This window comes from Melozone crissalis, unplaced genomic scaffold (genome assembly GCF_028551555.1).
Source record: "Melozone crissalis strain CALT ecotype California unplaced genomic scaffold, PUWL_Pcris_2 ptg000008l_1, whole genome shotgun sequence".
In the NCBI taxonomy this organism is placed as follows: domain Eukaryota; kingdom Metazoa; phylum Chordata; class Aves; order Passeriformes; family Passerellidae; genus Melozone; species Melozone crissalis.
In genome coordinates, this window is record NW_026535786.1 from 15,637,336 (window position 1) to 15,657,422 (window position 20,087).

A 20,087-nucleotide genomic window follows, 5' to 3' on the forward strand; every position below is an offset into this window, starting at 1 on the left:
CAAAGGATAGTTTTGTCACTCCGTCAACAGGGGGCACATTCCTACAGCTATTGGATGTGCTAAGGAGGAGAAACCAGCTATTCTTTCATGCAATATTTTACTCTTCTATCTTCTCCTTCCACCTGTGCAGTTCACTCCTCTAATTCGATATTTGGGCTAGATCTCCTCCTCATGTTTTCATATCTAATCCTTCCTAGTTTTGACAAAATGAATTCTTTGCTGGCTTTCTAACTTCTGCGGACCTGTTTTACTTTTAGAAGAGACAGGAACAACACACATGCTTTTTTAATATACCTAAATAATAACAGATACCCACAAGGTCTAAATAGTGATCAAGTCACTTTTGTTTAGGAAAGAATAAATAAAACTGCTGGAAACCCAGACATTTCAAGTCTGGTCCAGAGCTGGTTTGCTGCTGCTTGCTGAGAAGAATATTCATAGGTCACATTACAACTACAGCTTAAAACCCCATGGTTCGAGACCTGTTTGAATATAGAAGTGGCACAAATTCTGCCAAAGATGATGGATCATAAAGTCTTGAGAGACAAAAGGCATTGTTAGTAACAGCCCCACACTCTCCAAATAAAACTGCTTCATCTCTCAAGCCCTCATTGAGTAACTGTCCTCGGCACAGTGGTTCCTGATAAAACAAACGCCTTCCCCCCAAAAAACTCTCATTCATGCCTCTCCAAGCTTCAAACCCTACTTGGGTACCTCCTGAACAGTCCTTGCTCTGCTCCCAGCATCTCCTCCCCATGTTCTTGGGAAGAACATATCCACAGGACGTGTGTTCTCTCAGAAGGCTGCTTCACAAATAATTCACAAAACTGGGAGAACCATGGGTAAAAAAAAGCAGCCTGAGGACCTCTGAATTCTCATGCAAGCAACACCAGATAATACTGCTCTGTTCTGTACAAAAGCTGAGCAGCTGGAGTTACACCCAAGTCTAAGTGAGAATTATTACTAAACTAAAACAGAGCCCCGAGTTATTATCTGAAAGCAATTTTTCCCATTAGCTCCTCTTTGTATTCTACTTGATAAACTGCTACTTTAGTGGCAGGAGGTAGATAAATATTTTTTAAAACAATTCTCTTTCAATTTTTCATTTTCAGAAGAAATTTGGAAAAACAAACAGTTAAGTGTTATTATTTAAGTTTAAGAACTCCTAGATCGACAACAATGAAAAGTAAAAGAGCTCATCTGGGAAAGAAGGCAATGACTAAGATCACATGGGAAAAGAGGTTTAAAAAAGCTGAGTGACCATGTTGCTAGGGATGTGTGGATACAGTACTCTCAAGAACAACTTGAAATTACTGAGAAATGAGAATTACAGGTCATGATGTGTGGTGCATCCCCCTACACTGACTCACTCAGACAATTATGTGCCATGGCTAAGTGAAACATCCTTGCTTTTGTCCTGTGAAATAATAAGCATATTTTTGAATTAGGTCAAGAAGATAAATCCTCAAGACATTTGGTTTCAAGAAGGAAAACATAACATTTTCCATTTTTACACGAGGTGAAACCAGCTACAGAAAACTGAATAGAAAAATAAGTGATTGCAGGCACATGCAGAAACACTACAGGGTTTTTCAATAGAAAACCCCCAACAATCAGCCTCTGACATCCTAGTGGGTGCAGCAACTAAGGATATCACAAAGATAAAAACACTTTCAATTGATTTGTGCACTCAGCAAACCACATGAAGATGGAGATGTGTTTTGATATTATCAAATAGTATTGTTCCATACTCAAGTTCACTGAATCACTGCTGACACAAAACTCTCTTTCCTAATGGGCACCTGCCTTGTATTCTGGATAAGAGGTACAGTAAACCCTATTAATCTCATCGTGGAAACAAAACAAAGCCCACAAAACACCCCCCAAAATTCACTGACAATTCTCAAGGTCAGAAGCATTTTCTAGAAGTGATTTTAAAAACATGATGAAGGAAACTGTAGACTTAATTACGAAATAAAACTTTCATTTAAGTAAGAGTTGTGTTAATGAATCTGAAGATTTCTCCCTTAAGAACTCTAAATGCTTGCATTTAGTATTAGTAACATACTTGTGCAGACTGGTGAACAACACAAAGCAGTAACAAATCAAATAGAAATGTTATATAACAACTATGTAAAATATAAAATGACTACATAATATGCATTGTGGCAAACAAAGTCCTTGATTTTTCATTTGTTCTATAACCCAAATCAAGTCAAATATATGTCATTTAGTGTATAGATCCCATTCATAAAATGTTTTAATTGGCTCTATATGGATATTAACAGTTCCCTACCAAATTCCCTCCACTGATCTGTATTAATCAGGATGAATACCAAGTACAGGGGGAAAGGCACCAGCTCCCAGTCACTGATGATGAGATGCTTAGAGTTCTATTAGTTGAAGTTTCTCCTATTTGTCAATATTCTATTTAGGTTAAAATTTTATAGTCTGCCTAAATTAGAAGACTGTGGTGTCAGGGAATTTATTAAAAGGCAATGCCCTAATAACCTGTAACCTTTCATGTTCCCTGCTAAGTAGAAGGGATTTTAGTTAGCCAGTTCAAGCTATTTCACTAATACACTTTGAAATTAACTTAATATTATTATTAATAGAAGTGACCAGTTTTCCAGATGTTTGTTTTCATAATAAATTACATCCAAGAAAGATGTAGAACCTCCAATAAGACTAGCAAGGAAGGGGGAGAATGAATTTAAAGTCTCATTTGTGTATAGTGAAATGAGCACAAAAATAATTTAAGAAACTCTTTTAGACCTCATAATTTACCCATTATGAAGCACAAATGAAAAAACAAAAGCAAGACTTCGATTCTAGGAAGAGGAGCTTTCAACATTTTTTAGTCAGCTCATCAGCAATTCTCAACTAGCCTGGTCATTCTAGACAAGTATCAGTGGAAGCATTCATTGCTGAACAAAATAATGAGTAAGACAGTAACTTCTGACCTTTCCAATACAGAAACATTAAAACTGCACCCTGAGGAAAGAAAGAAATTAAGGAAGAACAATGAATGACCTTGCTCTGGCAGAAGCTTTTGATAAAGAGATGGTTACAGTTCAGGATTAGAGTAATTTCTTCCAAACCCATGACAAGCAGCTGAAAAGCTGGAGGGCAACCTCATTTTTGAAAATATGATGATGTCATCTGCTCCAAGTCATCTCCAAAGGGTGATTTGGCTTTAAATCCACATTATTTTTTTCTCCTCAACAACTCCTATGTAGAAAAGCCCTGCAATGTCTTCATGCCTCAGAATTATTCTTTGCTGCCAACAACACATTCCTCCATGAAAGTATCCTTCCTTCCTGGTGGCAGGGTAAGAGGAAGAACACAGTAAGACAGAAGGAAAAGCTGTAGTTAAAGCAAAGAATCACCATGTGCAGAAGAACATGACATCTCAGTTCCTCAGCAAGGCCAGACCCACTTTGACAGGATGTATTTCCCACACAGAATGCAACCATTGTTGGTTGTTATAACCTGTGACTTACCAACGAAAGATTGGACACATATTTTGAAAGAACTTAGGGTTTCTGCAGACAAACAGAGAAAACAGAAAACCTACACAGTTTAGAGTTTTTAAGCCTGAAACTGCTGGCCTCCAGAATCCACAGCAAAAAGTCCAAAATCTGTCCAAAACCTTACATAACTTCAACCTAGAAATTCTTTAACATCCACAATAGAGACAAACACTGCACAGCAGACCACAACTCTTAGAGCCTCACCTCCGAAAAGTTTGTGGAAAATGTCCCTCAAGCTTCTCCCTCCGGTTCCAAATATCCAAACACACCCCTCTCAGCTCTGTTTGATTCTCAGTGTTATTTTGGTGGGCAGTGGCAGCAGCAGGGGTTTGCTGCTCCTGCTCAGCCTGGGTGCCCACGAGCCACGTGACTGCTGCCATACACAGACAAGGGCTGCTTTACTTTCCACGGGCAAACACTGGAGTCTGAAGAACAAACACCTTCATTGTACAAGCTCTCTGCAACATCTCCTGTGTACGCACCTTTGTCTGACAGGGCCACGGGAACACAGCACCCTCACTCACATCACAGGCTCACACATCTCTGAACATGAAGAATGAAGTTATTTTTCTGCCTTTAGAAACACAAGGCAAAAAGAAAGCTCACGGACTGATAAGTTAAAGAACCAAGGCAATACACATGAACCAAAATTACAAAAAGCACTATCAATACTACCTCTGCTTCAATAGGAAAATTCAAGGAAGGCAAATTACATTAATGTGCAATCAAGTGCCACAATTCCGCAGACAAGTACCAGCTACATAGTTCCACCAATATCACATCAAAGGTGCCACTCCACTCTTCTTATGAGGAAAAGGACTTAGAAAGGAATAAAGCAAAGAAGTGGTGTAAGTTCCTATTCCAGTTTATGAATATAATGCAAAGTCCAGGAGCGGACCATCCCAACGGTATTACAGGGTAACATGAAAAATAGTCAGCAACTGCTGGCAAAAAAAGCAGGAACTGTGGGCTGACAAGTACCAGGCAGGGTTTAGTCCTGCTTCCACAAGCATGATTATTCTTCTGTCTGCATTTCACGTTTGCCCCTCTTTCTCTCCATACTTTGCAGTCTGTGTTGGCTATAAACTTACCTGAGTCACAGGCAGTATTTTAAGAGATCAAAGTCCTCACCTATGCATGACATTTTGGGACACTGCCAAGGAACACTGGGTGAGCATCCTGGTCTCAGAGAGGCAGTTCTGCTAAGACTATAAGAAAAGCACATTCTTGGCTCAAGCATTTAACTTGGCAATTTAGTGATTACTTCCAAAGTTCTCGTTTAAGTATCCAGACTAAAAGACAATGCTGACATTTGTATAAGCTACTTTCATTTATTTATTCATTTTAAGGACCTGCATGAGGGCAAGCAATTAGATCTACTTGTGTTTTGTTTATGGGTTTTTTTAAACTGAAAATGTCTTCTGTTTACTACTATTTCAGAGCATGAAATAGTAGTATGATGCTCCAGAACTGAAAAAATATGTTTTTCCAGTTTCATTGTGGAACTTGCTAAACCATTAATTTTCAGCTTACAGCCTACAGGCCTAAGAATTCACTGAATTACTTCTTAAAAGTGCTCAGAAAAATAATTAAGAATTACAAAACTGTTTCAGCACTCTTAAATTTACTGTAAAAAGGCATAACCTCTTCAGGAGGAAGTCTGTCAAGGGTCTACAAATTGAAAGATATTAAATATATAAATATTTTTAAGACATCACTAACTAAACATCACACCACAAAGTTTTGTAAGCTACACACACACAATTCACTCCATCTTTCCTTATATGAGGATCTCAAAACCTTCATCAAGCCTTCCAAGGCAAATTCTTAACACCCTTTCACCCTGAGCCCACCACAACTGGAAAAAAGACCAGGTAAACACAACGTTTAACCAGGTTCCACTCCAAACTTAGTCAGAGATCATATTGTAAACAGACAAGACCTAGAAAACAGATGCTATTGCTCCAGAGGGACTCCAGTCCCACTGGGCTAACACTTGGAAAAAGCAAACAGCTTTTGCTTAATGTAAACAATACACAAGAAGCACTGTCTTAAAGTAGTTATATTAACTATTCCAGTTAAAATAAGAAAGACATTTGAGAAAACAAAACTTTATCAAAAATAAAGAGCAACTATCTCATGCAAGTGGCAAACAACTATTCTGAGTTCAATTACACACCTACTAATTCTCTCACCCAAGAGGAAAGGAATTTAGAGCCTCTAAAATGGAGACGTGTCAGTGAGGAGTGCCTTGATATTGCTAGTGGAAAAACACAGGTAATTTATTGCCTACAAAACATGGCAAGTCAGAGACTGTGTGTACACAGGGGCAGAAAAGAAGGAAGGGGAGATAATGTGTCATAATACAAATATTTTTAACCCACAGTGTTTGCTACCCAGTAGAATTATGCCTGTTAACTCCCAGGCTGCTCTTCCAAGGGTGCTTAGAGGACAGAGTGGCTGGATGGATTGCAGTTTGCCAGACTGAAAGGCAAATAACAGAAGATGGGATTGCTTCAGCAAGTCCAAATATGATCCCATAGCACCAAGTATTCTGTATAATAACAACTTTATTATTAAGAAACTGAAAATATCTCCCCATATGTACCCATAGCCCATACAAAGATGACAATCACTATTGATACTGTGCCTGCACGCACCTTCCATTCCCTGTTGTTAAAAAGACTTGGCAAAAATCAAGGCATTCAGCCACAGCTCCAGCAAAGAGCCCCAGAGCAAACTCCTTCTGACAACTTCACTCTACACACCATGTAGCCACCTTTCCTCTTTCAAAAAAAAAAAAAAAAAAGCAAGCTGGATTTTGGTTTGCTTTTAGGGTTGCTTTTTGTTTTTAACAGGCAGAATATTCTACTACATTCCCTCTGTTGGTAAGCTTTCAGCATGCCTGCTCTGTGCCTCTCTCAAAACTAATGCTTCCTGCTATGCCCGTCAGCAGTAGTTCTGCCAAGGTCTTCACAACAGCACACTGAACAGGCATCTTCTTGGGGTGAAGTCAGCCTTGTAAGTTAAATTACAGAAGCTGAGCAGAGGTGTTTATACAGGCAGAAACCACACAGAATGTGTGGTTTAGTGTCAGAGTGAATGTTGTGATCATTAGAAGAGCAAGAACATCCAGCAACTGGCACTTAAAAACACCTAAATATGAGCTCAACTGCACGTGCTTTGCAGTTCAGATACAGCTAAAGAGGAAAGGTCTTGAAGTCACAGCTCACATTTCTTCTCTCCTCGAGCTTGCTATGACCATACTCTTGCAGATAAATGTAAAGCAGATAAATGTATGTGAATGATGCACTGGTTTGATTAAGACACAGCATAACTTTAAGGGAAGATTGAGGCATAGGCAGCTGATTACATGTTCCTAACTTCCCTCCACTAGGGATTCTTTTTTAAAAAAACAAACAGAAGCATGTTAGCTTTTCAAATTTAATCATTAAGGAGACAACTGTTAGCATCCAGACTTCTGCAATCTATCTGACAGTTAAGGACTCCACTGCTAATAAGGCATGTCACAGGCCAGCATGGTTATTTTAGGTTATCTTCAGAAAATACTACAATGTCTGCATCAGCTGCATTCATATTTTTAATGTTATATGTCATATGTTATATATGTTTATAACATATATTTGTGTTATAAATATAATAACATTAAAGGCAGGTGATGGTCTCTCTTAAGGAAGTTAGTTATGGATCTGAAAGAAGGACAAAGAGACCAAGGATTGTTGGCTAGCACCACTGAAATCCAATGTCATGTGTCAACCAAGAACTACCTTTTTTCCTTGAAAGATTCCCCCCTCCCAATTGAAGTAAATGGTAGGATCTGTCTTCACTTAGCAGTTTCATCAGTCTTCAGATGGAAATAGTCTTAGCTAAATCAGTAGCAGCACATCTTTATGCATCAATAGCTTCCATACTCACACCCACCTCATTTACTTGTCCTCCCAAAGAGGAGTATGCTATACCAGAACAAGGATTTGTATTCAGCGATGCAAGTACTCCAAAAGACTTCATCATGTTTACATGGAAAGCAACACCATCCTTCAGAATAAGCATGCTCTGACTAGGATACAATGCACAAAAATATGAGAGAATACAAAGCTTTCCTTAAGAAAAACATTTGGGTCCCTACATTTTATGTTTGTATTCATGTCACATTTGAAGCCTCTCCTCCACGGAAGTGGCTGCACATGTCTGACATACATTCTGCAACTGCTTTATTGAGAATCAGACAGACTCATACTTCTCCCACATACAGAAAACAAAACAAACATTGAGGAAATCAAACTCAAAAAAGATTACACAGAAATTCTGAAAATCCTTTTTATATCTGCCACCTTGCTCACTTACCTTACAGACACTTGAACTGTGTCTAAGTTACAGTGCAAGTAACTTTGAGTAAACATCGCCCCTGTCATGGTGCCCCTGGAACAAGTGCAGCACACTATACCAGAGTTGTAATGCAATCTGTGAAATATCCCTCTCCTTTCTTAATTTTAAATTGTTCATTACATTTCCAGTTTGTTTTGCTCTTCCTATTTAGATAAGTTCAAATAGTATATATCATCAAGGACTGGGAATAAGTTGTTCAATGTACAGTTGTTCAGTTCTGGCTGGTTCAAAGAAAAGTTTAAAAGATTCAAGCAAATGTAAGTATTAAAAGAAGATTCAATGACCAAGTATTTCATTACTGTCATTGCAACTATAGAGTGATGTCTCATGCCATTAAAAGAGGTAGAGTATGTACAGGGCATAAATAAGAAATGTCAAGAAACAGGCAAGGCTACATAGGGGATCACATCTGCATCCTGTCTGAAGACAGACACTATTCCTTCTGAATTATTTCTAGAGATTTGGAATGTACTTAAGCCACATGCCCCAGAATGCGCTTTCCCTCAAAACATTTGTGCAGATGATTAAAGACCATCTTTCTGCACTGTAATGACAGAAGTCATACATGATATTGTTGTCATTAGTAAAGTGATGTGAGCAACACCACTCATTACAGCTGCACTGCATCACAAACAGCTTAAGGCAAAGGTGTTATTCAAGCCACTTGATGTAACTATCTTAACTGTTTTTCCATCCTACTCTCAGTTAGTAAGGAGTTCCCAAGATGGATGGGAACAACCACCCTTGGTAATTATCTGTATTACTGTGCAAAGCACATTACTCAAGGCAAAGGCTTTTTCAGCTGTGCAAACAAGAACTCCCTTCTGAATTTTAACATGTTTTTAAAGCCTTTTAGTAGAGACACTGTAAGAGCACATCTCCATTCTGTTTGGGCTTAGGCAATCCTGTAGCTCCAACTCACTGGCACAGGCCAGACTCGTTCAACCAGGTACGTTGAACTACAAGAGACAAAAAAACTTTTTAAGTATGTTTGTGTGCTCTCAAGTATCTGATCATGGTGTGGGATTTTGCTCACATTGCTACACACATTAAACACCAAAAGACTATTCTTTAATAATACTTCAGTATAATTTCTTCAAAACGTTGTTACAACCTTTCCAGTAATCAACAGGTATTGAGTACTTACTTTAAGCTCAAAATAAAATCCTAAGTATTTTAAGAGTTATCAGATCCCTTTGTTTCTTCCTCACTTTCTTAAACTACCAATGCAAGACTAATCCAGCCTTAATTTCACATCATTAGTCATTCTTCACATTCTTCAGGTGAGTCTGGTGTTTCTGTAATTCCATGTTATTTGGAAAAACATTTCTCTGTTGTCAGTCCATTATAAAGTCAGCAACTATTGCTATAGAATACACCTAAAAATCTTCCAAATTCCTATTAACTTGGCAGTGAACAAGCCAGACATACCTTGATATAATAACAGCTCAGCAGGTTAATGAGTAACAGCAGCAGGTAGCAGAGGATAATAGAAATCAGGGAGGATGAAAGAAGGAGCCCACAAGACTCACACTTAATCTAGTTTTACACTGATAACACAGAAAAACATTTTTCTAATTAGAAGCAACCTGGAGGTTTTTGCCAGAATGTCAGTAAGCTCATTCCACACATCAAGTACCAACTCACTCAAGCTCCACTAAAATTGACTCATGTGGAAAGTCTCACCCCTACAGACAGAAGTGTTTGGTAGAGCTTGACAGCTCTACCAAAGAGCTTCTGTGAACTAAACTATGTCTGTAATTAGAATTCAGGGACCAGATACACTGGTATATCACTAAGGCTAGCTGGTGGAAGTAGCTTACTGTAGAAATTTATATTTAAAAAACCCACTAAAATGAAGGAAAGTACTTATAAAGTATGAAACTCAAAGAGATTAATAACATACAAAGATGAAAAAGCATAAAAGCCTACAAGGAAAGCAAGTGCACCTGCTGGGAATCTTACTGGGAAGGGAAAGCAGAGTGTAAGCTCTGGATATTGGCTACAATGATGAAGGGACTTGACACAGCAGACAAATATTTTCACACATTGGGTGTTCTTACCTTTAAGAATGTAAAAATATTTTTTATCCCAACAGGCCAACATAAAAATGTAGGCCAGCTGCAGGAGCACATGGAAGGGAACAGGGAAACTAGCAACAAAATGGAATAATCATGGCACAGCCAGTGATATAGACTACCAGGAATTCTCATTCTGCTGTCATATGCTGCATCTAATTCACTACAGGAGCCCATGATTTCCTAGGTCTACATTCTACATCACACACAAGATACATCACTTACCTTTGGGTAATCCTCCAAAGGCTGATGATAAAACAGACAAAAGATTAACACCAGTCGTGGAGCCTGCCTTCAGCCGTGCTCCTGCACCTCCCAGTGACACATTATGTAACTTGGCACCAATAAAGGAACACAAAGAGCAATCAACCACCCAAGCAGGAACCAGATGAATAAGTCCAAATTTACCAATGAACTGAAAGACAACAAGCTTCACATCTAAACTCCTTACAGACTCCTATGCCTGCATGATCTGAAGTAAAGAAAGCCTACAAGTTGGAGGATGATACTCAATTGGTACAGTTCAAGAATTAAAGATAACATGAGAAGAAAAAACACAGCCCCGCAAACCTGTTATTCTTCTTTATTTATTCTGAATTAGTTCCAGGATTTGCAAAGGCTTTTCTGTTTACTTGTCCCATGAGAAATGCAAGTTAATCCATTAAAAACAAAACAAACGAACACAAACATTATGGAACAGATGACCCACACTAAAAATTCTGGAAATTGACAGAGCACTTGTCATGGTTTGCAGTTCATTCCAGAACATGACCAGCACTGGAAAAAGAAGTAACTACTGCCTCCTTAATTCTTAATCTTCAGTGAACATATACATTTACTAGCCAGCTGGCCAGCAGAATAAGCAGTGTCTAAGCAATAAAGAATTTATCCGCTAAATCATATAAATCAAATAGTATAAATGAAAGAAAGAGAGGAAAAAACCCCAAACAGTACAAGGAAATAGAAACCTACAAAGCTTTTGCTGTTTATCATCAAAACTTTGCAACCAAGTATAGAGCTCCCATCCAACAGGACTGGGCATCTTAATCTTCTTCAGTCATCTCATAAAGCATCTTAATATTTTGGTCAGTCTAGGGGAAGTAGGGGTTGCCACAAAAAGATCTCTTCAGTCTCACAGCTCATGACTGAAGTTCTCGATTAGTACAAAATGGGTCAGCAGAGGAGGGAGGACACTTATATTCCCCTCTTCCTTCCTGCAACTATTAAATTGCCACAGTGGAAGTAACCCAGCACATATCAGCCTAGCTGAATTCATGACAACAAAGTTTTTGAAGCTAACATGGGGTAAACCAGACTTCTCTCAGATTCAAACCATACTTCAGTCCTACGCCTGACTGTAACAGTTCATGTATTATTCTTCTCTTCCTTTCCTGTCTTCACAGGAAAATGCACAAAGATGAAACGAAATTGAAAGGTGACAAACATGGCTGCAGAGCACATCAGTTGTACTTGCAGGCTCTGAAACTCTCTCTCCAGAGAGCCTGTCTCTTCTAGAGCACTAGAAGAGTGTTCTCTCCTCTAGCACTCTCCTGTTATTTTGGACTCCACTTCTATCACGAAACTCAAGAGAGTTCCAGCTTTGTATCTCACAAACCTGACTACCCAAAATGCAGGGCCTCATCCAATACCTAATGGAGAGACACTGCCCCTGTACTCTAAGAGTTAAGTCAGGGCAAATCAAAGCACCATAAGCAATCATCACCTGTCAGCTGGTTACACGAGAGCTTCTGCACACAGAGGTATCAGTGGCCACCTGTCACTTTATCAGTGACAACCAAGCCACATGCAACCTAGGAATTCCCAGCCTAGCCCATAAACTCCAGGTTGCGCAGGATTCCCAGCAGCGCCTCTTACAGAACTCCACGTCTTCCAGTCCAGATCACGGAAACCTCCGTTTAACCTCAGCCAGCCCTTCACCTGACCGGCTCCTCAAGTGCTCCCCGAGTGGCACAAGGTGTACCCGCCCAGGAAATGCGGCGCAGAGAGCATCAGCTGCCTGCCCCAAATTCACTCCGCACAACTGAGCGCTGCCTTTGGGCAGAGCTCACCTGTGTCCCAGGAGCGCAGCACGCTGCTGCAGGACAGTCCCAGAGGGGAGGACGCGTTAGTGCCACAGCAGCCCCCAGCAGAAGCCCTCCCGCAGCAGCCTTCGCAGCGGGCAGCACTCCCCGCAGGGACATCCAGCCAACACTTTGGGAACAGCTGTTCACCGCAGCCAGAGCATCCCCCTCCCGGCACTGCTTCCCCCTCGGGACAGCAGACAGGAGCGGGCGGGAAGGGCGGCCTCTCACCTGGAGGAGCACAGCCAGCAGGACGCACAGGTACACCTGGTAAGGGCCCATCTGCCCCACCAGCGGGAACGCCTCCTCCACCTCCATCCCGCTCCCCGCCCGCCGCGCAGCTCCTTCGAGCGGCCGCCGAGCAGCGCATTCCCGGGGCGGGGCGGGGCGCGGAGTGGCGGCCGGGCCCTCGCGGAGCTGGAGCAGAAGGAGAGGGAGGAGGAGGAGGGAAAGGAGGGAAGGGCGGGAGGCGCGATGCGGCGCTCATGCGCAGGCTCCGGGGAGAGCAGCCGGGATGCGGCCGCCTCCCTCCTTCCCGGGCGCCCGGCGGGGAAGCGGAAACGCGCGCGGCCTCAGCGCAGGCGCGCGGGCCGCGATTCAGCGGTTTGGGATGGGGCGTGAGGGGCGGCGGGCGGCGGCAGCGCCTCGGGCCGGGCCCTCACAGTGAGCTCGGCGCTGGGGGATGTGTTTCCTGCCGTCACACCTGGGCACAGCTCTTGGCAAGGGGAAAGGGCACTCCGCACCCTTGCTTAGATCAGGGCAGCACGCTGGGCGAGAAGGCTGCCCTGGGTCCGTGCTGGCGAGGTGTTCCCGGTTTTATGGCATTGTCCACGTAGCAGCTGCGCTCCCGCCGTCCAGGGTCATCCAGGAAGGCACAGTGGAGTCCCAGTGTGCACTTACCGTGGGAAGCTGTACCCACACAGTTAACTTCTGTCAGTTCACAGCGGACCCCAAAATGCAGACACACCTCAGCTGTGGAATACTCTGCAATGATGCTTCATGGCCTACCTGCCGATAGTTGGGGGAAAAAAAAAACCCGAATCTGACATTCTGCCATAAGGCTATTGTGTAGGTGCCACTAGAGGTCAGTTCAGCACCCACACAAATCTTGCTGTTCTTGATTTAATGCCTGGTGAGGACGTGCCTCTCTCTGTTACACCAGTTTCCACAAAACTGTAGTTGTAGTGTATTTTATGGAAAAAAAATTGAGAGCCTCCATGGGGTAGAAGTTCTCACTTAGAAAGAGACATGGGACTAGTTTGGGAAGGAGCATGAACTCTACTGCATAGAGAAGGGAAAGGAGATAAATACAAGTGAAATAGGCATCTTGCAAAATGGCAATGATCTTTTCATGGTCCATTTTCATTACACCTTTACAATATAGCTCCAGGAACACGAAACAAGTTATATTGTTGAGACTTTTTTAACCTAGCGGTACCGAGAAGCAGCAGCAACATCTTTATGCTTGTAGCTTTTATTGTATGAACAATAGAAAGAAAGAGAGTTGTCATGAGCTATGACCTTTAGGACCATGCCAGAAGCCTGGGAAATAATACCATTTCTGTGCTGAAAAAATCTTGGCAAATCGACAATCATCAAAGCAATTTACTCTTAAAATGAAATTCACCTTTGCCCTAAGCACTTCTTTTCATATTTGAGGCTTAGTACAGATTGATTAAAGGCAAAACAGCAAAGGATTTCTGAAATGTCAGGACCTTTTTGCTGTTCACCCAACTGCACTTGTCTCATTTTATTGCTCAGCTAAGATGTGGAGGACATGTCCTTGTGTTTGGGAGTTCTGCACTCATCTCCGCTGCATCCTTCCCATTCTTGCCAGTTCAGCCACACTTTGTGGCAGCCACAGCTTTATTCCAGCTTGTCCAGTAACAGGGAGCTTTACCATCAACACCCAGCTCCTCCCTGGCTCTTGAGCCAAGGTGAACAGACCATGGGGAAGGATGTGGTACATGTCAGGACTGTACTGCCCCCCGAGTGCACCCTGCATTCCCTGGCACTTCTCATCTTTGGCTCACTTGGGACCTCCAGCAATCCTGCCTGGAGGTTTTCCTCCCTATGCTCCCTGCTTGCTTACAGGCACACAAGCTCCAGGCTCTGCCTGCTATAGGGGCAGCAATTAAGAACAGTCAGCTTTCTGTATTCCCCTCCATGCGGTGCTGCCTTCCAGATGATGCCTCTGCTCTGCTCCTGCCACGCCTCTGCTGAGATAACACCTCTGATTCAGCTTCCAGGCCCGACCATAGTGAAGTTACAGCGTTGGCCTTACACATATCAACACTGTGCAACAATGCCCTGTGCCTGGGGAAAACAGCTGTCAGGGAGCTGTCTCCTCTGGTGCTGCTGCTTCCCAAACTGAGTCCAGCAGAGAGCCATGAAGGGGATTAAGGGACTGGAGCGTCTGTCATGAAAGGCAAGGCCAAGAGATGGTACTGTCTAGCCTAAAGCTAAGAAGGCTCAGGGAAGAACTTCACAATGTGTGTAGATAACGTGATGGAAAGGAATGAAGAGGAGGAGCCCAGGCCCTTCTCAGTGCTGCCTTCCAACAGGACAAGAGCCAATGGGGACAAGTTAAGAAAAACTCACTGGCAATGAAAGGCCAGTGCCCCATGAGGCCAGTGGTTCTGGAGATGATTGGATGCAATACTTAGAGGTTTCAGTCAACAATAGTACTGCACTCCACTTAGCCAATGATCTGCCCTTGCTGGAGCCCTCAGATCTTTCCAGAGAATTACTGTCTGTGAAGTTCATTAATGTAGAATTTGCTCCCTCCTCCTCATTAATAACCATGTCAAATAAGAATACTCTTAATAATCCTGTCTGTGGGGAATTTTTCTTTTAATGAGAGCAAATCAGGCTTCTTACTCAGCCATAAATGTGGTGCCCTCTAGGTTTTTCCACATCGCTCCCAACCCTTTCCCTGTTACTACTGCTTCATGGGTTTGTTCCATTAGAGGCTTAAACATCAAATTCATCTGGGCAACCCAAAACTGAGACAGCTGCATGGCTTCTTTTTCAGCCTTTCTGAAATAATAGTTCCAGATATATTATGCCCTTTTCTGTCTGTATGTAATGATGACCCAGAGCATTCAAAGTACTAGATATACGTAAATGCAAAGGGATAACCCTAAGCTATGCTCCTCTCTGGGAAACAAACAAACAAACAAAAAATTAAAATAATAATAATAAAAAAGTAAAATCAGTGTTTTAGAGCTAAAAACTCATTCTGGTTCACTGATGTTGTTTCCAGATTTGCTATATTCTTTTGTAGTAGATTCTGATAATGGCCAGTCATTTTTCTTTGGAAACACAATCAATAGTAGTTTTAAAAAAGACCTTAAAAGAACTTCTGATGTTCCCACCTTCTGGCTGGGGATTGCTTACCTCCATTCAAAGGTGCCCACACAAATTGTTGATTCAGCAGTTGGCACAGGTGAGATCTGAAGAAGTTCTGTTCCTGATGGAGGAAGTTTCAGGTCATCCATGAGTGGATAGTGTGAGTTAGATATGAGACTCTGTAGCCAGGCTGCTGTAGATGACAGAAGATAAGTGGGTTCAAGTGAAGGATCAACAAGTACTAAACAGTATAAAATTCCTCTGAGGTTTATCTAAAAAAGGAAACATCTCTGACTCTGAAAAGTCCCCAGGAGACAAATTGCTCAAAGCAGATATCTGAAGGAAATATTTGCCTTCTCTTGTGATACTCCTATGTAGGCATTAGCTTTTGGCCACAGCAAGAGACAGCATTTGGGCCAGAAAGGACATTTGCAGTCCTGCTGCCACTTGTGCAATCTTGCACTTCATCAGGTTCCCATCTCCTCGTGGCCTCCACCCCCACCTCACAGGAGGTTTCTACCACATCAGCTGTGCTGAATGCTGAGCACTGAATGGCAAAAGAACTGAGGTCTTACTGCAGCTGTGAGAATGGCAGTGAGAATAGGAAGAGTGGTGGGAATCTCTTCCACAGGAATATAAAAGGGTTATGGTTCATAAAACCTGTTACTATTAAACAAGTCCAGGGCTAAGAAGGGGTCCCTCCTTTAGAATGAAAATAAAGCAGAGGTTCTCTTGATCTCTTAACTTCATCTGGTCCACAGCACAATGACAGGAGCAGTCAGAGGGTTGACAGTATCTGCCAGAATGCTTGCCTTTGCTGGCCCCCTGTTACAGAAAATGAAGATTTTTTTCCAACCAGACTAATCAGCTGCTCGTTGCAGCTGGCTTACCCCATAATACTATGCAAAGCTAGCATATGGCTCATTACAATATACCCTGACTAAGTGTGCAGCCAAACAATCCACCAAGGCATTTTTGCTTCTCTGATGTGTTGTTTGCACTTTTTGCAAACAAAGCAACAAACAATTCCTTTGGAGGCACTTTTCAATTTTAGATGAGGCTTGGGGATACTGAATTTCTGTCTGAAGTGCGAATGATGTTAAAAGCTGATTCCCTGTCCCTTCCTAGACGGACAGTTGTCTGTTGCAAAACAGATCCAGTTCAGGTTCCTGAGAAATCTGAGCTTGCTCACATGTCATGTATCTCTGGCAGGGGATAGTTGCTCTCAGGATGTCTCCCCTGGTCGTGCCCCAAAGTGCACATCTGTGACCAACACCTTCTTGGCCAGAAGCTGCTGTAACTCTCAATCCTGCTCAGTTTCCCATCACTTAGACATTGCCCAGTGTCCATCCTGGGGTGGGAGCTCTGCTTTCATCACAAAAGGGGGTTTCAGGTTTGAGAGGGGTTTCAGGTGGAGCAAAGGAGTTTATGAAGCCCACCTCTGTGCTTAAACATAGTAAAATCTTAGACATTAAAAAAAACAAACAAACATGGTAGTCTTAAGAAGCAGGATTGGCCTCTGTGGCCTCCCAGCACTGACTGGGACAGAGATGACAATGTTGAACATAAAGGTGAATGCTTGTACCTCTAAATGTCTCTGTTGAACAGTTGAGCCACACTGCCTTTGAGAGAACCCATGTGTTCTCTGTAGGTTCTTTTCTTTCCAAGCAGTCATCACTTGGCTGCAGTACTTCTCATAATCTTGACATTTACACCATTCATTCTCTGCCATATCACCAGCATGCAAAAGACTTGTTTGGACCATGCTTCGCTCTGGAGACTGATGAAGATCCCAGAGAAGTAAGCAGAAGCACTTACAGGTGGTTTGTCTGGCAGAGACAACAGCACTCTGGATTTGGAGGCAAAGAGGGCATTCAGCAAGTGATAGCTTTTTCACAATTCCCTCAAAATGCAAAAATTAAGGATAACCTCATGGATTTCAGCAGCTATTTCTATCCCAGGTGTGCCATGTAGTGCAGTACTGGTATTCTGCTCAGTATGTTTGACCCCCCCATTAAATTTCTTAATCATCTCTGCTGCAGGTTATCAAAGGAGTAATTCATTTTCAACAGCAACTCCAAACTGAAAAAATAAGGCTTTTGTTCCTGTCCTGCTCTTGCAAGAGAAATGTGATAATTTAGGAGCACCCCTCAAAAAGGAAGGTGTAAAGTCAGCCAGACACCAGGCAAGTGTTGCTGAGTATAAGGTAGAAGCTCATAGTCAAAATTATCAGAAGTTTGAAGACCTAGGAGCACTGTGGCAGCACCATGGAAAGTCTGATGAGGACCTGCTTGTTGGACCTGATGGGCAGGCACAGACTGTGTTATATGGACTGCAGGCTCTGCCTGGCACTAGCTCAGGGCTATCCAAAGTATGATCTAAGGAAACATGTAGATGTACCTTAGGCTTCTGCACAAAACAGGGGAAGCATGCATGGATGATGGGATTCTGTATATCTAGCTCTAGACATGGGAGGTGCGGGATACTCATTATGTGAATAAACAGAATTCCACAAAGAGGTTTTTTATAGGTAGTTATAGGACATTTCTCCAGCAAACAGATTTGCACCCTGGGAGAGTTCCAAAATCACAAAGGTCTTGTGGACTTTGTTTCTCCAAAGAACTGTAGTTCTCAAAGTGATCTTGTAGAGCATCTACAAAAGATGTCGGTAAGAGAAGACCCTCACTCAATAATACCAGGAAGGGATAGTAACACAATCTGGGTTTTGCGGCAAAGAAGTCTTTTGAAATTTATGCATCTAGGCAGTGGAAGAAGATAATCCCAGGTGCTTACCTTGTTACCCAAGGAAAAAGGAGGTTTCAAGTCATCCTTGTGTTCTGATATCGCAGTTCATTTATGGGTTAAAAAAAGACACACAGGGGCACAGTTTCGTAGTATCGTATAATTGTTAAGGTTGGAAAAGACCTCTGAGATCATTGATTCCAACCATTACCCCAGCACCGCCATCTTTACCACAAGGCCATGTCCCCAAAGTGCCACTTCTGGATGGTTTTGAGCATTTCCAAGGTCCCTGTGCATCCAGTTGCAATGCCTGACCACCCTTCCAGCAAAGAAATTTTTCCTAATATCCAATCTAAACCTACCCTGGTGCCACGTTTCTCATGTTTCTGCTCGGCACCCTCAGCAATTGGCACTTAGGGTAAAAGAGCAGGGTGGGAAGGAGGCGAAAGCGAGCCCTTCTGTGTTCAGAGGCTCCCTCCCGGCCCCCAACTCTGGCCCGACGCGGGTGGAACAAACGGGAGGGCGGAACTCTTCCACCCAACAGAAGGCAGGAGCCGAGGAAGATGCCTAAATCTCTTTTCAGTTCGGGACAAAACCCATCAATAAGTGACCAGCTGGCGGAGGTTCCTGCGCGCCGCGAACAAAGAGCGGCTGCGGCGCCGGCGGGGGCCGGCAGGGGGCGGCCGAGCGCTGCGCGCCGGGCGGAGGCGCGGAGGGGCGCGGAGCGCTGCGCGGGGCTCTGCGCGCTGCTAATTAATGCCCTGCGAGCCGCTCGGGCTGGGCGGCACTCGAGCATTAGCCCTCTTGGCGTGTCTCCTGAAGCATAGGGCATGACAGCAACTTGCACATCTTGCTGCTTAAATGTGCTATTTAAATATGGCACGGCTGAAATCTGGGCTTGGATGCTGTAGCCTGGATTAATCTTTGACAGAATATGAAAGCGGTCTCGTCGGATGTTTCTGGCAAAAGATATGCAAATTTGCCATTCAGACTTGTACAGATCTAGTTCTTAATTGCTATGACTATTAGTCACTGTGCCCATCACTACATCACGCTATTCCAGCATGGAGCTGTGATATACAACAAAAGTCAAAGAACACTTTTCTACCAGAGGTGAGAGCAGCAGCTGCTCTGCAAAGGGTTGACTTCCACAACATGGCAATGATAAGTACCAGTCTTACCAGTATATTGTCTCTTGGCCATGATGGTCATGTTTTCCAGACTGCTGCGGTGTTTTAAATTGCCATAACAGGTACAGAGTGGCTGCAAAATTTGTTTATGTTGGCAAAACCTAGGAGAAGGGCAGAATGACACCTTTCCCAACTCTAAATCACATAGCTGAGTTCCTGAAGGTAAATGCATGTGGCAGTTTTATACATTTTTAAGTCTCTGGGCTACTGCACAGAAGCAATTTTATTTTGAGTTAGTGTAGGTTGAATGGGAGAAATCTTTTTAGAAAACTGAAATGGTAGAATACAAGTCTTATGCAGCAAACTCAAAGACTTTTTAGAAAATCTGGATGATGCTAAAATCTGAGAGTCATTATTGTCCTCCAACTAGAGAAGGATTTCTTCATATTAAAAATACATGATCTTCTGAATCAACATGTTCTAGAGGAATTCAAAATACATTCAGCAAGAGGCAACCACATTTCTGGTCTTTCTGGATTTGTATGATAAAGGAAAGGGAGATCTTATTTCCACTAGTATTTCTATCGTGTAAAATTGTGGGTGATTTCCTGAACAAATATGGTGACTCTGCTGCATTCATTCCAGGACAGCTTCTGTACTCTGTAGGTCTGCTAGAAATGTGAATGCCTCTCCAAAACATCATGTTGCTGTTCTGGGTGTATTTCAGTAAAAGTTGTTACACAGCTCTATAGGGGTGGGTTTGGA

The 20,087-nt window shown here is 42.6% G+C and overlaps 1 protein-coding gene across 2 annotated transcripts in view; it reads right to left on the minus strand.

Moving 5' to 3' along the window:
• The window catches only part of SLC22A15 (solute carrier family 22 member 15), a 37,828-nt gene extending 25,347 nt beyond the window's left edge, over positions 1–12,481 (minus strand). For both annotated transcript variants that reach the window (XR_008482735.1, XM_054269736.1), the window contains exon 1: positions 12,331–12,481. Coding sequence is in view for 1 of the 2 variants with exons in the window: in XM_054269736.1 (XP_054125711.1) it covers positions 12,331–12,417 (87 nt within the window). In the remaining variant the exon portion in view is untranslated. The remainder of the gene's footprint in view (positions 1–12,330) is intronic.
• Between the last annotated feature and the right edge of the window lie 7,606 nt (positions 12,482–20,087).